The 17,271-nt window shown below is 42.7% G+C and overlaps 1 protein-coding gene across 1 annotated transcript in view; it reads left to right on the top strand.

The window, feature by feature from the left end:
- The first annotated feature begins 16,714 nt into the window (after positions 1-16,714).
- Positions 16,715-17,271, top strand: part of Mtap (methylthioadenosine phosphorylase) — a 33,906-nt gene continuing 33,349 nt past the window's right edge. The window contains exon 1 of the mRNA XM_027400399.1: positions 16,715-16,910. Coding sequence (XP_027256200.1) covers positions 16,878-16,910 — 33 coding nt within the window. The 5' untranslated portion in view covers positions 16,715-16,877. The remainder of the gene's footprint in view (positions 16,911-17,271) is intronic.

Here is a 17,271-nt window from a genome sequence, read left to right as displayed (position 1 = left end):
GAGAAGGATGTAACACAAAAAATAAAAGACCCAGAGACTGATATTGGAGTTCAAGTTTCAAGCTGAAGATCAGAAAAACAATGAAGCCAAGCCACTAGCTCTTACCTCTGCCTCGGGCTGAGAGGGCTGATCCTGTCTCCACGAGCTCTCACCAGAGAATACTGCCTCTCCTCAGCGTGGCTGGAGAATAATCCTGAGACTGACTACTGAAGACCCTGCTCCTGTCTTTTATACCTTTCTACTGCTGGGATTAAAGGCATGTGATCTGTTTCTCTTTTAGACAGATTCAGTCTCATGTAGCCCTGGGTGGCCTTGAACTCAGAGAGATCCATCTGTCTTTGTCTCCTGAGTCCTCGGATTAAAGGTGTGTGCTTGGTTTCTTTGGCTAACTACTTTGGCTTTGCTGCTATTTTGATCTCCAGTGGCTTTAATAAATCATAAACAATATATCAGCACAGAGGGAAGCCTAGGATAGATGAAATGAGAGAGTGAGGATGGGTGAGGAGTGTAAGACGTGATGTAGCCAGTCATGGAAGGGACTGCTTGATGCTTCCTTTTAAGTTAAGCTCATTAAATGCACAAAACTCTTAGACAGGGGGAATAAGAGCAAGATCTGCCTAATATTTCAGCTGAATTATGGCCACTCCTGTCGGATGGTCTAGACTAAACTCTTGCGTCTGGCCAAGACCTCCAGAAAGGCCTGTGAAAATCTCTGCAGCATCCCTTCTCTCTGTTTTTAATGTGTTGCCTAGAGACCCAGTTTCTACTCAGCTAGTGGTTTGGTGGAAAGCAAATACTTTGTTAACTTTTCAGTTAAAGACACTTGATTCTTTTTCATAATTGCTGGTCCCATGTTAGGGAAATTGTACACACTACAAGCAAATAAAAAGTAATTTAAGATTTAAAATTAAATATGTGACAAAACCCAGAAAACATCCATCATGATTGCAAAATACTTCAATGAAATGTGGGGTTACATATTTTACCAAAAAAGAAAAAACAAAATGACTAGATGAATTCAACCAAAAATGGGTAATTTATATGTAATACAGTAAAATATATTGAGAACCATTAGATATTGGTGAAAGAAATTGAAGACGACATACATAAACAAAATGGCTTTTGTGAGTTCTTGTTTTGTTTGTTAATTCTTCAAAGAATTAACATCATAGATATGTCCACACAACTAAAGGTACTCTACTAATTTAGTAGCATCCATATCAAAATCCCAATGGCATTTTCCATAGGAAAAGAAAAGCTGAAACTTTGTATGGAAACACAAGACCCCAAGAGTAGCCAAGACCAAACTTAAGTGAAAAGGAATAAATCTGGGACATCACAGTACAGTCTAATTTGTATGAATGTTATCACAACACACACACATACACACACACACACACAGAGAGAGAGAGAGAGAGAGAGAGAGAGAGAGAGAGAGAGAGAGAGACTGATTGAAATCCAGAGCTACATCAACAAAAGAATTGCTCTCTTCCATTTCTCCCAGTGTTTTACAAGGACTTTTTTGGTCTATGTGTACGTGGTATATATGCATGGGTGTATGGGTGTTCACATGTGTGTGGGTATATGTTGGGAGTCTATGTATGTGCTCATGCCAACATGCACATATATATGAAAGTCAGAGGTTGGGTGTTTTCCTTCCTTGATCTCTCTTCAACTGACATTTGGAGGCAGGGTCTCTTACTTGAGCCTAGAGCACACTGATTCAGCTGGTGGGCCTTACTTTGGGGAGCCCATCTCTTTTTCTGAGTGTAGGCAGTCACTATACCTTCTCAGGTTGTATGTGGGCTCTAGAAATCAGAACTGTGGTCCTCAGGCTTGCACAGCCAGGAATTAGAAGAATACGTTCTACACCAGTGCTTGTCTGTTTCTGTATCAGTACTATCTCTGTCTTTGTCTACAGCTTTGTAGTCTATTCCAAACTCAGGTATGACAGTGCCTGCAGCATTTTTCTCTCTTCTAAGGATGATATTGGCTATGCTGGGTCTTCTGCTTTGTATGAATTTATGATTTTTTTCAACTTCTCCAAAGAAAAATCAGTGGAATTTTGATAGGACTTTATTGAATTCATAATATTTTACAGTATAATCTATCAATCCATGAGCATAGAAGGTCTATGTTCCTCAGTTTCTTGTTTTGGTATTTTAAAGTTTTAATGATAGTGATCTTTTGCCTTCTTGGATAGGTTTATTCCTAGGTATTTTGTTTTTGAGCTATTATGCTCAGAAATTTTTCCTGAATTTGTTTTTCTCAGAAAGTTCATATAGACAAGCTGTTGACTTCTGTTGTCAATTTGTATCTCACCCCTTGGCCTGAAAGTATTTATCAAATCTTCAAATCTCAGAGCTTTCTAGTACAGTGTTTAATATCTATGAAGTATGGGATCATCTTGTATGCAAATAGGCACACAGTGCTTCCTTTCTTCCCTTCTCTTTCTCATCTTATTGCTACAGGTAAGACTTTGAGCATTACACTGAGTAAGAGTGGGCAATGAACACCTTTCCCTTGTTCCTGGTTTTAAAGGAAATGCTCTCACTTGCTCACCATTTAGTATAATGTAACTTGTATGCAGACTCTACTGTATGGAGATATGTTTCTTCTATTCCTAGTTTCTTCGGGGCATTTGTTGGGAAGTTATTTTGAACTTGGTCAAAGGCCTTTAGTGCTTCTATTGAAATAATCAGTTGACTTCCTTCCCATTAGCCTGTTTATACGACGCATTACGTGTACTGAATAGATCTGCTCCTGGCAGCTGAGGGCTACTTTTCCATGTGCACCTCACTAGTGGCGCGTAAGCCTCCTGCCAGGTGCATTTCGGCTTATCAGTTAGTCTCCTGCTCTCCATAGCTGCCTCCAAGGCTCTTGCCTCAAGGCTATTACAGCAGATGAAATTCAGGTTCCTTGTCTCACAGAAGTTCTTCAAACCCATGCATTCAGGGATGCTTAGATTTATGCAATAGATTCTTTCCCAAGGTTGTACCCAGCTCCCTGCCATCTGAGTCCTGCAGACTAAAAATGGTATTTGGATTCACTGCTGACCATCGGCTAGAATTGTCTTACCAAGCAAACAAATAGCTTTGAAGCTAGTGAGGGCTGTGGGCTTGTCTTGAGGGTAGGCTTGGCAGTTTCTTTTTGCTAGGGCTGCCTGGCTACCTTTTTGAAGACTGCTTCTGATCCCCCTCCAGAGGGTGGGAAACATCGTGGCTGGAATTGTGTTCCATTTGGCTTCTCTTCCATGAATCTATGGTCTGTTTCTTTGTACTTTGAATACCAGGCAAATTTCTAAAACTCCTTCTCTCACTGAGAGCCTTTTTTCTTAATTCGGATTTTCTTCTTTATAAGGGTGTATAAAATGAAGATATGACCACTCTGTTCCTCTGTTCCATGGCAATGGGAAGGTTTTTTATTGGAAGAGAGAGAGAGAGAGAGAGAGAGAGAGAGAGAGAGAGAGAGAGAGAGAGAGAGAGAGAGAGAGAGAGATATAGCCAAGAGGCTTCTGGAAGTCTCCAGAGCAGAGAAAAAAGGTAGACTGAACATGACCAGCAGATTGTACCAGGGATATCTATGAGAGAGAGGAGAGAATAGCAGGGCATGAAGAATAGAGAAAACAGAGTGGAAGAGCAGGAGCAAGGTGGAGGTGGAGAATAACAGGGTTATTGGGAAAATGAAAAGTTACTGGGAGGGAAGTCCATGAGTTGGAGGGAGTTTAGGGGAGGAGAGGAGGCAAGAAGGGCCATGATGCTAGCGTGGACTTTGAAAAGTGTAATAGGTACGTGTAATACTGAAGGATCCTGGGCGCCAGCATGTGCTTCCACATGCAAATGGGCCCAACAGGTAAGCCATACGTCCCCTCTGCTAGAGGTAAGGGAAATGACTCCTTTTGGTAGATGGGAAATGGCTTCACAAGTTCCTGAGGAATGATGGTTTTTTATCTAAGGTTGAGCTCAATTCTGGATATTTGGTCTGTCTCGTGGAGTTTGGGGAATTGGGGTTTCCTTGGACCTGACAAAGAAAGGTACCTTCTAGCCCTCCAGCTTACCCAGAATTCAACTATGGTGGTGGCAGGGGTTGTTCAGTTGTGTTTTTTTATTTGGTTGGTTGGCTAGTCGGTTGCACTCTGCAGCCTGGGATGGCCTCGAACTTACTATTTAGCCTAGGCTGGCTTTGATCTCCCAGCAGTCCTCCTCCCCAGCCTCCTAAAGGCTGTGATTTCATGTGGACATTTTCTACTACAGTCTGCAATACTTAAGCATTTACAAGTTCCATTACAACCCCAACCTTATCCCAGCCATCCTTTCCACCTCCTTGCCTTTATTGAAGCTGCATCTATCTTCTCTCCAAACAGCTCTCCTGAAGGGGATATCCTTCCTCTCCTGACTCACCACGGGACAACGGTAAGGACAGCATTCACCTGGTTCCCCTCTGCTCATTCCAGGCCAACCTTTATAACTAATAATATTAAGGAAAGCTCAGCCCGGACCACAGTATACATCTTGTCCCAAATCGGACCAATCAGAGTAACCTAGAGATGCTATGGCTGTGGACAGCACACACACAAAGACACCTTCTTCCCTATCTGATTATCTAACTCGGAGGCCCACTTTCTGTATCCTGCTGTTAACTTTCCAGTACAGAACTGATCTCACTGGCTTCCCTCTGGGACCTCCTCCCTTTCCACCTTTCACATCAAATCCTAACCATACTGTTCTTAGGTTTTCCTGAGTCCTCCCGTTCCTAGACCCTCTCTCCCCTTAACTATCCCCCAACTTCCTCCTGGCCTCATTGTTCTCCTGCAAGTCCTGTGACTGTTAAGATGAATTTGTGCTCCCCCAAAGCCTCAATTCCTTGAGGCCCTATCTGTTTCTATTATAGGAAGCTAGCCAGGAAGAGTATACACCTTTGCAAACTAGTGTCACTTTAGACTCATGGTCCCCAGTCTGACATGCCACGCAATCATGCCATGCATCTATCATGTATGCCCTACCTCCTATTTTGTTTAGAAAATGAGGGTCACAAGAACTGATCTCTATGAGGTTCTCTATAACTTACTAGTTATGTATTCCCTATCTCCTGTTTTGTTTAGAAAATGGGGTCACCTGAATTGGTCTCCATGAGGTTCTCCACAACTGCTCTTGAGTATTCCAGAGTTTGTGTCTAGTCTTACCTCGTTTCTTGTAGACCCAATGATCTCTGAATGTTACGATAAATCTTTCCGCCAAAAGCCGCCTGAGCCCCACCACCACCACGAGTGAGCTTTACGCCAGCCGCCCACCTGAGTTAGGGCCAAATGAATACGCAGAAACTTGTATTAGGTTCAAAGCTGCTTGGCCAATGACTAGGACTTCTCATCTGCTAGCTCAGTCTTAATTATCATAAATCTATATATGTTATAAAACTTATCTTATTGGACACCATATTGGCGTCCATCCTTGCCGGTGGCTCACATCCTGCCACTGGAGGAGAAAGGGCAAAAAAGAGAACACTTCCTGTTTCCTTGCTAAATATGAGTCTCCTTGTTATGTCACTTCCTACCTGGATCACCACTTCTCTACTACATTTCCCAGAATCCTCTTTGACTCCTAGTCTCATCTAACTTGCTATTTCATTGGCCAAACAGAACTTTATTAAACAATCAATAAGATAAATATACACAGAAGTACTTTCCCCATCATCTGAAAGTGCTTCTGATCCCATTTTTCTGTGGCTCTCTGGAATCTCACTTCATTAGCCATACCTCCCTGTCGACATCATCCAATTTTTCCTCCATGGGTTTATTCCTTCCTGCACACAAATATGTTTGAAACTCTCTGACTATTGAAAGGGCAAAATTTCACCCTACTGGCTCCCTCCCTGTCTTCTAGTCATATCCCAATATCGTCACCCTTTTCATTAAAACTATTTAGGAGAGAGTCTGGCTATATAAAGAAGCATTGAAAAATATTTGATCTAACTGGCAGTAGGAACAGGATTTATCCCTAGTGCATGAAATGAATTTTTGGAGCCCATTTCCTATGGAGGGATACCTTGTTCAGTCTAGATACACAGGAGAGAGGCTTGGTCCTGCCTCAACTTGATATGCCAGAATTTGTTAACTCCCCATGGGAGGCCTTACCCTTACTGAGGAGTGGATGGGTGTCTTGGATGGGGGGAGGTGAGGGAGGGGACAGGAGGAGGGAGGGGGAGGGAACTGTATTTGGTATATAAAATTTAAAAAAACTTTTAAATAAATAAAAAACTTAAAAATATTTGGGCTATAGTGGTTAAGGATAGTTACTGCTCTTCTAAAGGACCCAGGTTCAGTTCTCTGCACTCACTGGTGGCTAACAACTCCCCCATAACTCCAGTCTCATGTAGACAAAACACTTACACATATAAAAGTAAAAAGAATAAAAATGTTTATGTTTAGTAGCCTTCCTATATACCAAAGACAAAAAGACTGAAAAAGAAATCAGAAAAACAATACCTTTCACAATAGCCTCAAATACCTTGGAATAAGCCTAACTAAGGAAGAAAAAATTCTAAAATATTTAAAACACCAAAGAAATATATTGAAAAAGACACCAGAAGATGTAGAGACCTCCCATGTCTGTGGACTGGCAGGATTAATATTATGAAAATGGTCGCTGTATCAAATGCAATCGCCAGATTCAATGCAATCCTCATCAAATCCTAACACAATTCTTTACACACACCACACACAAAAAAAAATTAAAGCAACCATAAAATTTGTATGGAAGCACAAAAGAGCCCAGAGAGACAAACAAGTGTCAAGAATTAAAATGCTGCTAAAAGTATCATCAGACCTGATTTCAAATGATACGGCAGAGGTATAGTAGTAAAAACAGCATTATACTGGCACAAAATCAGACATGCTGATCAATGGAATAGAATTGAGGACCTAGATAAGTCCACACACCTACAGCCACCTGAGTTTTTGTATAAAGAAGCCAAAATCATATGTAAGAGAAAAGATAGCATCTTTAACAAATAGTATTTTTAAAAAACGGTATATCTACATGTAGAAAAATGAAATGATTCTTCTTTCTCAGTCTTACATAGATAAATTCCATATGGATTAAAGATTTCAAGGCCAGATCTTAAATTTCTAAAAGGAAATTCTAGTAGGGGATAGAGGTCACTATATAGACTCAGGTAAGGACTGTCTGAATAGACTCCAGTTGACCCAGATTTAAGATCAACAGTCAACAAGTAGACTTTCAGGATACTAGAAAGCTTCTGTAGTGCAAAGGAAACTGTTAAGGCAGCCGACATAATGGGAAAAGAAAACAATCTTTACCAACTATACATCTGACAGATGGCCAATGTCTAGAATATACTAGGAACTCAAAAACCAAACACCATGAAAACAAACAACTTAATTAAACTCTATGGAACTGAGCATAGAGTTTTCAAAAGAAAAAATATAAATGACTAAAAAATATTTTAAAAGATGTTCTCACCCTTAACCATAGGGAAATGCAAATAAAATTACTCTGAGATTGTTTTCTTACCCCAGTCAGAATGGCTAAAATTAAAAAAAAAAATGCTAGCAAAAAAAAAATGTGGGAAATAGGGAACCCTCATATACTTTGGCAGGATGGAAATCAGTATGGTGAGTTCTCAGTAAATCAGAAACAGATCTACCCTATGACCCAAATACACCACTCCTGGACATACAGCAAAAAGTCTATTTTCTACTACAGAGACACATATTCATCCGTGTTTGAAGCTGCTCTATTCATCCCTCAATTTTGCTCTATTCGTTCCAAATCTACATCCCTCTCTCCATGTAAACATCCCTCCCTGCAGTATTCCTCTTTTCCCAGTTATATCACATATACTCTACTTTCCCCACTCCCTTAAGGTCTTTCTTTCTCATCCTCACCATTGATCTAGGGTGTAGAAACAGCCTAGATGCCCATCAACTGAAGAACAGATAATGAGGATATATGCACTTATACACACTTATATATACAAAATGGATTTCTTTATAAAAATCATATATTTGCCGGGCGTTGGTGGTGCATGCCTTTAATCCCAGCACTCGGGAGGCAGAGGCAGGCAGATCTCTGTGAGTTAGAAGCCAGCCTGGTCTACAGAGCGAGTGCCAGGATAGGCTCCAAAGCAACACAGAGAAACCCTGTCTCAAAAAACCAAAAAAATCATATATTCAATGAATTTTTATTCAGCAGTAAAGAACAAATGAAATTATTAAATTTTTCAGCTAAGTGGATGGAGGTGGAAAACATTATTCTAAGTGATATAACACAGATCCAGAAAGACAAACATCACCTCTTCTCACTCATATGTGGATTTTATCATGGAATCTTTAGATTTGTATCTTTAATTTGGAGTACTTGTAGAATCCAGAAAATCATAATGAGATCATTGGTAGGGAGGGGAAAGGAAGATCTTAAGGGAGTGGGGAAAGCAGAGCATTGATGGGGGGTGTCCTTCTGTAGATATGTTTCTCTTATTGGTTGATGAATAAAACACTGATTGGCCAGTAGCCAGGCAGGAAGATGGGGCTACCAGCCAAGGAGAATGCTGGGGGGAGGATGCAGGGAGAAGCCGCCAAGAGACACCATGTAAATAAGGAAGGAGTAACAGGTACCTTTCTCCAGTAAGATAAGACCACGTGGAAATACTAAATTCTTAGATTAATAGAAATAGGTTAATAATTAAGAGAGAGCTAGCCAATAAGAAGCCTGAGCCATCTACCAAACACTTTATAATTAATATGTCTGTGTGCTTATTTTGGGCTAAAATAGCTGCAGGACAGAAACTCCTTCTTCAGAGCATAGGTGATATAACTGGAAAAAGAGGAATTCTGGGGAGGGATGTTTAAGTGGAGAGAGGGGTGAGAGGGTAGGGCAGAGGAGGGGGGTGGAGGAGAAATAACTAATACATGGGATGTTTGAAAAAGCTATGTGTAAGCCTAACTTAACATGTATGTATTCACATGAAGAGTTTAATTACAGTTACCCTACATAAGGAATTATGGTCATCCAAGAACCACCAGTTGCCAAACAAAAATCCCAATGCCAAGAGTGGGATACCTCCCCTTGAGTTGTTTCTCAGAGGTGTCCTAGAGACCCCCCAAAACAATATAAACTATCATCACTGCTTTTGATTGCCCACCAGAACTTGATGGTAGGATCCTATTGCTGAAGACACCACACATATCTTTTATAGGATATGGAGAAATCAAGTTGATGTTGATCAGGAAGCTTCCTCCCTGCTACCTAGCTTTCATAGTACCAGGTTCCATGTAAGCTGTTGTGGGGCAGGAGGTTGTCATCAGCAGTCTTACCCAGCTGTGAGCTCTGTGAAATGCAATAATGACTAATGGCAAGATATGCCCATGAGTGCAATGGTGGTACAACGTTACAGTGATAACCAACTACTTTCTGGTAGAATTCAGAGCCCACTCTGTAAGAGGAAACACATTTATGAATCTGTAAATCTTGCCAAGAACCCATTTTTGGGAAGCTCATAGATCCTATGGCAGAACCCATTACTTTCTGTTAAATAGACATAGTATCAAACTGTCCTGATAATTGCATCTCTCTACCCATAGATTAGTGCTGCTCTAAGACCTCATAAGGTGTTGCTTTGTGCAGTGGATGTTGGTTAACATGGAAGCTCACAACTGGTCAAAGTACAGAGGATGAGTGTCAACAGAGTGCTTGGCCACTAATAGGACATCTGTATTAAGTCCTTCCTGTCAAGGCCCAGAGACTATCACAGAAGAGGGAAAAGAAAGATTACAACAGTCAGTGGTCAGGAAGGACCAGAGCAAAGCAATATCTTCTGGACATGACAGGAACACTGCAATTATAAACTCACAGCAGCTTCGGTGGTCTGCACAAAGTCAAGACTGTCAACATTCAAGCATGGAGTAAGGAGGGTTTTACGAGCCCCCATGCTTCCTGAGGATCTATGGGTGGCTAATAGCTTCTGGAAGAGACAGTGTCAGTTTTCTTTAAGGGTGTGGTTCCTGGTAGGTTGGCTACACTCCAGTGGATGGCCTCACACCCGGGATTCTATAGACAGCATAAATTGATATGCTGTTGATAGCTAACTAATATGGTATGAAGTTGTGGGGTAGGGAGGTGAAAGTGGGCCTGGGAGAAGTTAGGGGGAGAAGTGAATATGATCAAAACACATTGTATGAAATTATCAAAGAATTAATAAAATATTTCACAGATATTTGGATTTTTAAGTATGTTCATTTTTTACTACTGGAAATAAACCAGGGTTGTCCCATAGACTGATGGTCACTCCATGATTATCTTAGCACAGGGATTCATTTGCAATTTGGACAGAATTTCCTCAGTCAACTGTTCTTGATCACTATCTGGTTGGATGGAGATTTGAGGCCAGGATACAGCACCTGAGGGCTACATGAGCGATTCCATCCATGGCACACATGGATATATAGGGTCTTTCTAGAGCTTTACCAGCTACAGGGTTCTATTTCACATGCTTTGCAGTGACTATCATTTACCTCAAATTCAAGACAAATATTCTCTCCTCCCTCTCTTGGCCTGATTTGAATACGTATAATTCACCACCTTCAATCATCTTGGATTCTTCTTAATGTTTCCATAAGGCCATACCTCTAAAGTCATCTTAATGTTATCTCATTGGCTTTGGCATTTTGGTTATCCTGTATTTGTTGCTTTTCTGGCTCCAAACATGTTTTTAATCCTAAGAACAAAAGTTCCTGTCTGCAGAGAACAGAGCTAGACCAAGGTGCAAGAGTCTTCTTAAGTATATTGTTGACAATGTTTGGCTCTGTCTAGAATGGTTGCTTGCTAACATAATTTTAGCTTTTTTCACTAAATGTTCAGTAAGATCCATGTACTGTAAAAATGTCCAGTAAAAATGCTGAGCTAAGCTGGGTGGTGGTGGCACATGCCTTTCATCCCAGTACTTGGGTGGCAGCCTGGTCTACAGAGTAAGTTCCAGGACAGGCTCCAAAGCTACACAGAGAAGCCCTGACTCAAAACAAACAAACAAACAAACAAACAAAAAGGTGAGCTGAAATCCTAGCAGATAGAGATAGGAAGATCAGGAGTTCCAGATCATCTTCATCTATATAGTAACAAAGGCCAGCCTGTACTACGTTAGAGTCTGTCTCAAAACGCCAAAAGCTAATTTTAAAAATAGTGAAATGTTGTAGAACAATGAATTACATGGAATTAGGAATCTGCAAGGACACGCCCATGTCATTAAAATTGTTAATTTGGCCCAGATAACTATGAGGCTGTGAGCTGTTTTAGCTGGCACAATTTAACAACTTTAACACCTCCAGAGGAGGAGGCTACATGCCAGGTGACCCATCCAGCACCTACACACTGGTCAGAGGCTATTGTTTATAATTCATGAAAAAGCTGATGCAGTTGACTGAGGAAACATATTTCAATTATTTTATGAATACAGTCTCCCAAGTATTTGATAGTCCTGGAATGGTTTGAGACTGTCAAAAATGGCATGTAACTCAGTCATGTTTAAAGAAGTATGTACTGTGGGATACTGAAAGTCTATTGCTTCAAACCTGGGTTGACAGCTACTCATAACACCACCCCAGTAGCTTGGCGACTAGCAGCTAAAAGCTGTGGAGGCATTTATAAAATATTAAAACAAAATTATGTAAGTCAGGGCTGGGGAAACAGCCCAGTGGGCAGCAGCACTTATATGCAAGCATGAGGACTCAGGTTTGAATGCCCAACATACACTTTATATGGCTCTGTGTATTTGTAATCCTAGAATTACCAGATAAAGAAATGTAGATCCTGGGAGCCCTATGGCCAGCCAGTCCAACCTAGCCAAAGGATAAGCTTCCAATTCTGTGAAAGACCCTGAATCAGGCAAAAAGGCAGAAAGTGATAGCGGGTAACACCTAACATCCTCCTCTGTTCTTTGCATGTGTATGCACAGGCACACTGGCATACTCAGATGCATGTTCCACACACACAACACATGAAAAGGATGAGTCACTGGATGTCCGCGTAGTTTCAAAAATCAGAACTGTTGGCTGAGTGTGGTGGTTCACACCTCTAATCCCCACAGAAGATTAGAGGGAGGCAGAAGCAAGTGGATCTCTGTGAGTTCCACGCCAGACTGCTCTACATAATGTCTTCCAAGACAGCAGAGCTACATAGTAGAAAGACTGTCTCAAAGGAAAAAAGAACGGCATTGTTACAGGGTGATTTGGGTCCTTGGAGGGGAAATAGAACAGGAACCAAAACAAGCTAGAACAGAATTTAATTACTTTCCTAGATTTGTCCTTGGGATTTCTAGTTTCATAGTATTCCCTATAATAACCCAGAAGGGAAACCACTTACTATTTAAATTTTAGTCTTTCTTTTGTTACCAACTTGCTAAGAAAAAAATGCAAAAACTTGAAAATATGGCAAAGGTGCTAGCACCAACCTTTTTGCATCACCACATTGAAGCATAAGCCAACAATTCTCCCAAGGGCAATCTCATCCACACACTCTGAGTGGCAGGAAGCACCTGAGCATTCCATCTGCTTCCTGTAGACCTTCAAGGTGACCAATAGATTACATCATCTTAAGGGACTGGAAGAAACTGGGAGGAAAAAAGTATTTTGTCATGTGTGAAACTTAACTGTTAGTGTCCATACATGCACCCACATGGGAATGCAGTTCTTGCCTGTGCCTTTGAATTCCACAGGCCGCTCAATTTTTGTCTCTTAACAGGCAAGGTTTGCCAACTCCTTCCCCAAGGGATAAAACTTGCTTGATTGTCTCTTATTGGTAAGTCTTCAGCAATTACAGTATTAGGTATTGGCAGATTGTTGATGTCACAGACTAGTGAGATAGCTCAGTGGGCAAGGGAGCCTGTCATGAAAGCCTAATGACCTGAGTTCATGCCACGGATCCTACAAACAAGTAGGAGAGAAATGACTTCTTCAAAATTTTTTCTGACCTCCACAGAGTGGGCAGGGCACACACATACAAACAAATAATAAATAAAAATTGGTGTCCCACTTTTCCTCAGCAAGAAATGTGAATGGTATCTGTTGGAAGGAAAGGATTCCACAAGATAGATTTATTGCCTTGTAAGAAATATGAACCCAATTTTGTATTTCACTCTTTATTTTAGCATTTTTTTCTGCTCATTGTTTCAGCTTATATTTCCTTCATTCTGCTGATTCTTTTATTACTCAATTAAATATATTTCCAGCAAGGTTGGACTGGATTTGTTAGAGTATTATGGTTTTGTTTTCGTTTGCTTTTTTCTGAGATAGTCTTACTGTGTAGCCCAGGCTAGCCTGGAATTCACTACAAAAACCAAGCTGGCCTTAAATTCAGAGACCTGCCTGCCACTGCCTCCCAAATGCTAAAGGATTAAAGACATGCACCACCATGCCTCAGAATATTTTGCTTCTAACTCTTTAGAAATTCAATTTGACATGGTCTCCTAGAATAAATCATTTGACCTAACAAGATAGCTCAGTGGGTAGAGGCCCTTGAATGCAGAACTGATGAGCTGCGTTAGATCCCAGATCCCACAGGAGGCAGGAAAACAATGATGCTTGCGAGCTGTCCTCTGACTTCCATGTGCACAGCTAGAACTTCCAAGCTAATCACAAATGCATGTACACAGACATACATAAACACACAAACTTGTGTGTGTGTGTGTGTGTGTGTACATGCCTTCCAGCATGCGTGAGGAGGTCAGAGAACAATGTGTAGAGTTGATTCTCTTCTCCCACCATGTGGGTTCTGATATCAAACTCAGGCCATCAGGCTTGGTAGCAAGCTCCTTTTCCTACTGAACCATCTCACCTCCCCATCCTGACCTAATCTTTCCTATTCCTTTTGCCATTATGTTTTAGTTTCTGAGACAGTGTCTCACTATGTTGCTCAGGCTGGCCTCAAACTGACAGTCCTCCTGCCTCTGCCTTCTGAATGCTAGAATCACAAACTGACACCACCACACCCAGCTTTCCATTGTATCTTATAACCTAAAGTAGGATAATTGTAACAGGGGAAAAAAAGAGCTTTATATTTTGAGGAAAACTTATACCCAGAACAAATAATGATAACAAATGAGTCTACATAGCTTCAGGCAGCATCTACACTCACAGAATATAGATGCTGTGAATGGAATTGCACGGCTGATGCCTTACTGCTGACACAAACACCAGCTCTCACCTCATAGGGAGTATGGGATTTACTTTGGATCCAAGATGAGTGGCCATGGCAGGGAACACAGATTCAGTTTAACTCAAATATCACGTTCCAGGACAGAACAGAGCAGAACAATGAAAATCTTAGAGGAAGTCACTTTGGATGCATTTGTGAAAACACCACATCGGTGAGTTGCAAAGCAGGGAAGTCTGCATATGCTAGCTGATGATCCGTAGCTTTGGGGATTGGTGGGACTAGCTTAGAACATTCCAAAACTATTTACCCAATAGGGAAGAATGCTAAGGCACACCGAAAGTTAGTCGATAAATACTACTTAGTCCAGAATAATTTGGTTTTGAGCCTGCAACTTTCCACCTCTCCAGTCATCAAAGTTCTGATTAGTCAGTCAGCCTTGTAGAGGGGTATGGAGGTGGTACTTTTTCTCTGGGAACTTCAATTAATACTGATGAAAGGAAGACATTATTTCATTCCTCGACTCCCATCCCAACCATAGAGTAATTTGTATATTTCAGGGGCCACCGCCACCCTTAATGTAGCTGTTATACAGGGTTGGAGAGATGGTTTTGGGGGGTTAGAAGTACCTACTGCTCTTGCAGAGGTAAATTCAATTTCCAGCACCTATATCGGGTTGTTCACAGTTGCTTATAACTCCAGCTGCAAACTGGATTCTGCAGACACACACACACACACACACACACACACACACACACACACACACACACTTGTGCCCAAATTCTGAACCCCAAAATCACCAAGAGGCCCATTTCGATGCAAAAGCAATGAGTCTTTTAATGGAGTTGTTTAACAAGCTAACCCCATTAGCTCGGGCCTTTCATCCATCCATCATAGCAGATGGCTGGGGAAAGACCCCCGAGAAAGCACTGGACAAAGATTATATAGGACAGTGTAAGGGGAGTGTCTAGGGGTATGCACAGGCTCAGGATTGGTATGCCTCCAGGCTTGGAGGACTTACCCTGTGTTGGTCAACTGGTTGTTATGGCCCATAGGCCCTCCCAGGGTGGTTGCTATGCTCTGCACATCATTGCTGTGCACTTGTCCATAAAGCACACCCAGAGCCATAAAGAACAGCCCTACTAGCTGATTGGTTCCTTGCCATGAGGCAGGCATCTGACCTCCTAGTGACCAAGGCCAAGGTCAGGCAAGAATGTGTTAGCCTGTATGGCTGCCAAAAAATGGGGTTGGTCCCTTGAACACACACACACACACACACACACACACACACACACACACACACACACACACTGAAATCTGAAATAATGCTTTTTTTAAAAGATTTTATTTATTATGTATACAATGTTCTGTCTGCATGTATGCCCGCAGGCCAGAAACAGGCACCAGATCTCATTATAGATGGTTGTGAGCCACTATGTGAGCAGTCAATGCTCTTAACTTCTGAGCCATCTCTCCAGCACAAAATTCTGGTTGGTTTTTTTGTTTTTGTTTTTGTTTTTTGTTTTGTTTTGTTTTGTTTTCCGGTTGTGGGGACCTAGAGTTACAGATGGTTATGAGCCACCATGTGGGTTCTGGGAATTAAACTCAGGTCCTCTGGAAGAGCAGCTAGTGCTCTTAACTGCTGAGCCATCACTCCAGCTGAAATAAAGCTTTAGGAAAATGATAGCTGCCTCTCAGCACTCCGTTTGGTACAATTTAGTCCATCAAAGGCTGTGGAAAAGGTATGGGCCTCTGAGAATCAGTGAACATCCAGGGAATGGCCGCTGAGATCTGTGAGGGTCCTGCTAGTATTGCATCATGGAGACACAGGTCCTGATTCTGAATCCTGTTGTATTGTATGCTGCCTTGGCATAGGAAGTTTTATTTTGACTTTTGTTTTGTTTTATTGGACTCAGGATTGAAGCTAGGACCTCCTTGGATGCTAGGTAAACACTCTAGTCCTGGACTAAATACCAAGCTCTCTTTTTACTTTTTGAGATAAGCTCTCAATATAGCTCAGGGTGGCCTTGAACTCACTCTGTAGCCAAACCAGACTTTGAACTTGCCATACTGCTGCTCTGACCTCAGGACTGACTGGGATTGCAAATCTGCACCATTAGGCGTTGTAGGAAGTACTTAAAATGCCCCTTGCATAGTGATACCAGGCTGAGTGTTAGGCAGAGTCCTGTCTCTTTAAAAGCCTTCCACCAAACTGGATGAATAAACCAGTTTGTAAATCAGAGCGCAGGGGGGGGCGGGAATCTCGGCTAGCACCCTTCAGCCTCCCTTCGCCCACCCAAAAGCCCCGCAGGAATGCGGCAGGGCCTGGTTTTACAGCCAAGGCCACAGAGGCAGCCAATTCGGTGCAAACCTGGAAGTACTGCGCCATATCGCGAAGTTCTTATGAACAAGTTAAAAGACGATGTGCCAAGCACGTCCTAAGTGGCTTCATTTCTACCTTGATCGTGGACCCGCCATCTCGCGGCAAGATAGGAGAAGCACTGAGAACCCAAAAAGTCCGCAGAAGGGTCCGAAGGCGGGAACCTGATTTGAGGAGGAGGAGGGTGCCAGCAGAGCAGCCAATCCCACGCTCCCCGGGAGGAAGAGGAGGAGCCAGGGCCCAGGGGCCCCCGCACAGCTCAGTCCCGCGCTGCGCCGGTCCCGCAGTGTCCTCCCGGTCCAGCGTTCCCGCTCGCAGACGACTTCCCTGGTGCAGACATGGCCTCGGGTGCCGCCTGCACGCCAGTGAAGGTGAGATCACCCTACAGGCTGCAGATGGGCCCGCCCTGCCGGGTTCCTTCTCTCCCCTCCGCAGCGGCCGCGCCTCCCGGCTGTGTCCCCAACCCGAACACCCCCCACCCGCGCACGGCGGAGAGGTGCAGCGGCTCGGCACTGGCCTCCAACACACCCCAGTGTCCTCAGCCTTTGGACCTTCTGCATCCCGGGGCTCACGGTGGTAGCCGGTGCTCTGGTGGGGGGCGATGGGTGAATTGCTCCCCGCTGCCACCCTTCCTCAGTACCACTCCCCTTTGGAGATGCTGCAGGCGGGAGCTGACACGTGGCCCAGCTGCTGCGCTGGTCCCTCCTGCCCTGCGGGACTCGCGCTTCCGCT

Source organism: Cricetulus griseus, chromosome 2, assembly GCF_003668045.3.
Source record: "Cricetulus griseus strain 17A/GY chromosome 2, alternate assembly CriGri-PICRH-1.0, whole genome shotgun sequence".
Classification (NCBI taxonomy): domain Eukaryota; kingdom Metazoa; phylum Chordata; class Mammalia; order Rodentia; family Cricetidae; genus Cricetulus; species Cricetulus griseus.
This window is presented reverse-complemented; position numbering and strand designations above follow the sequence as displayed.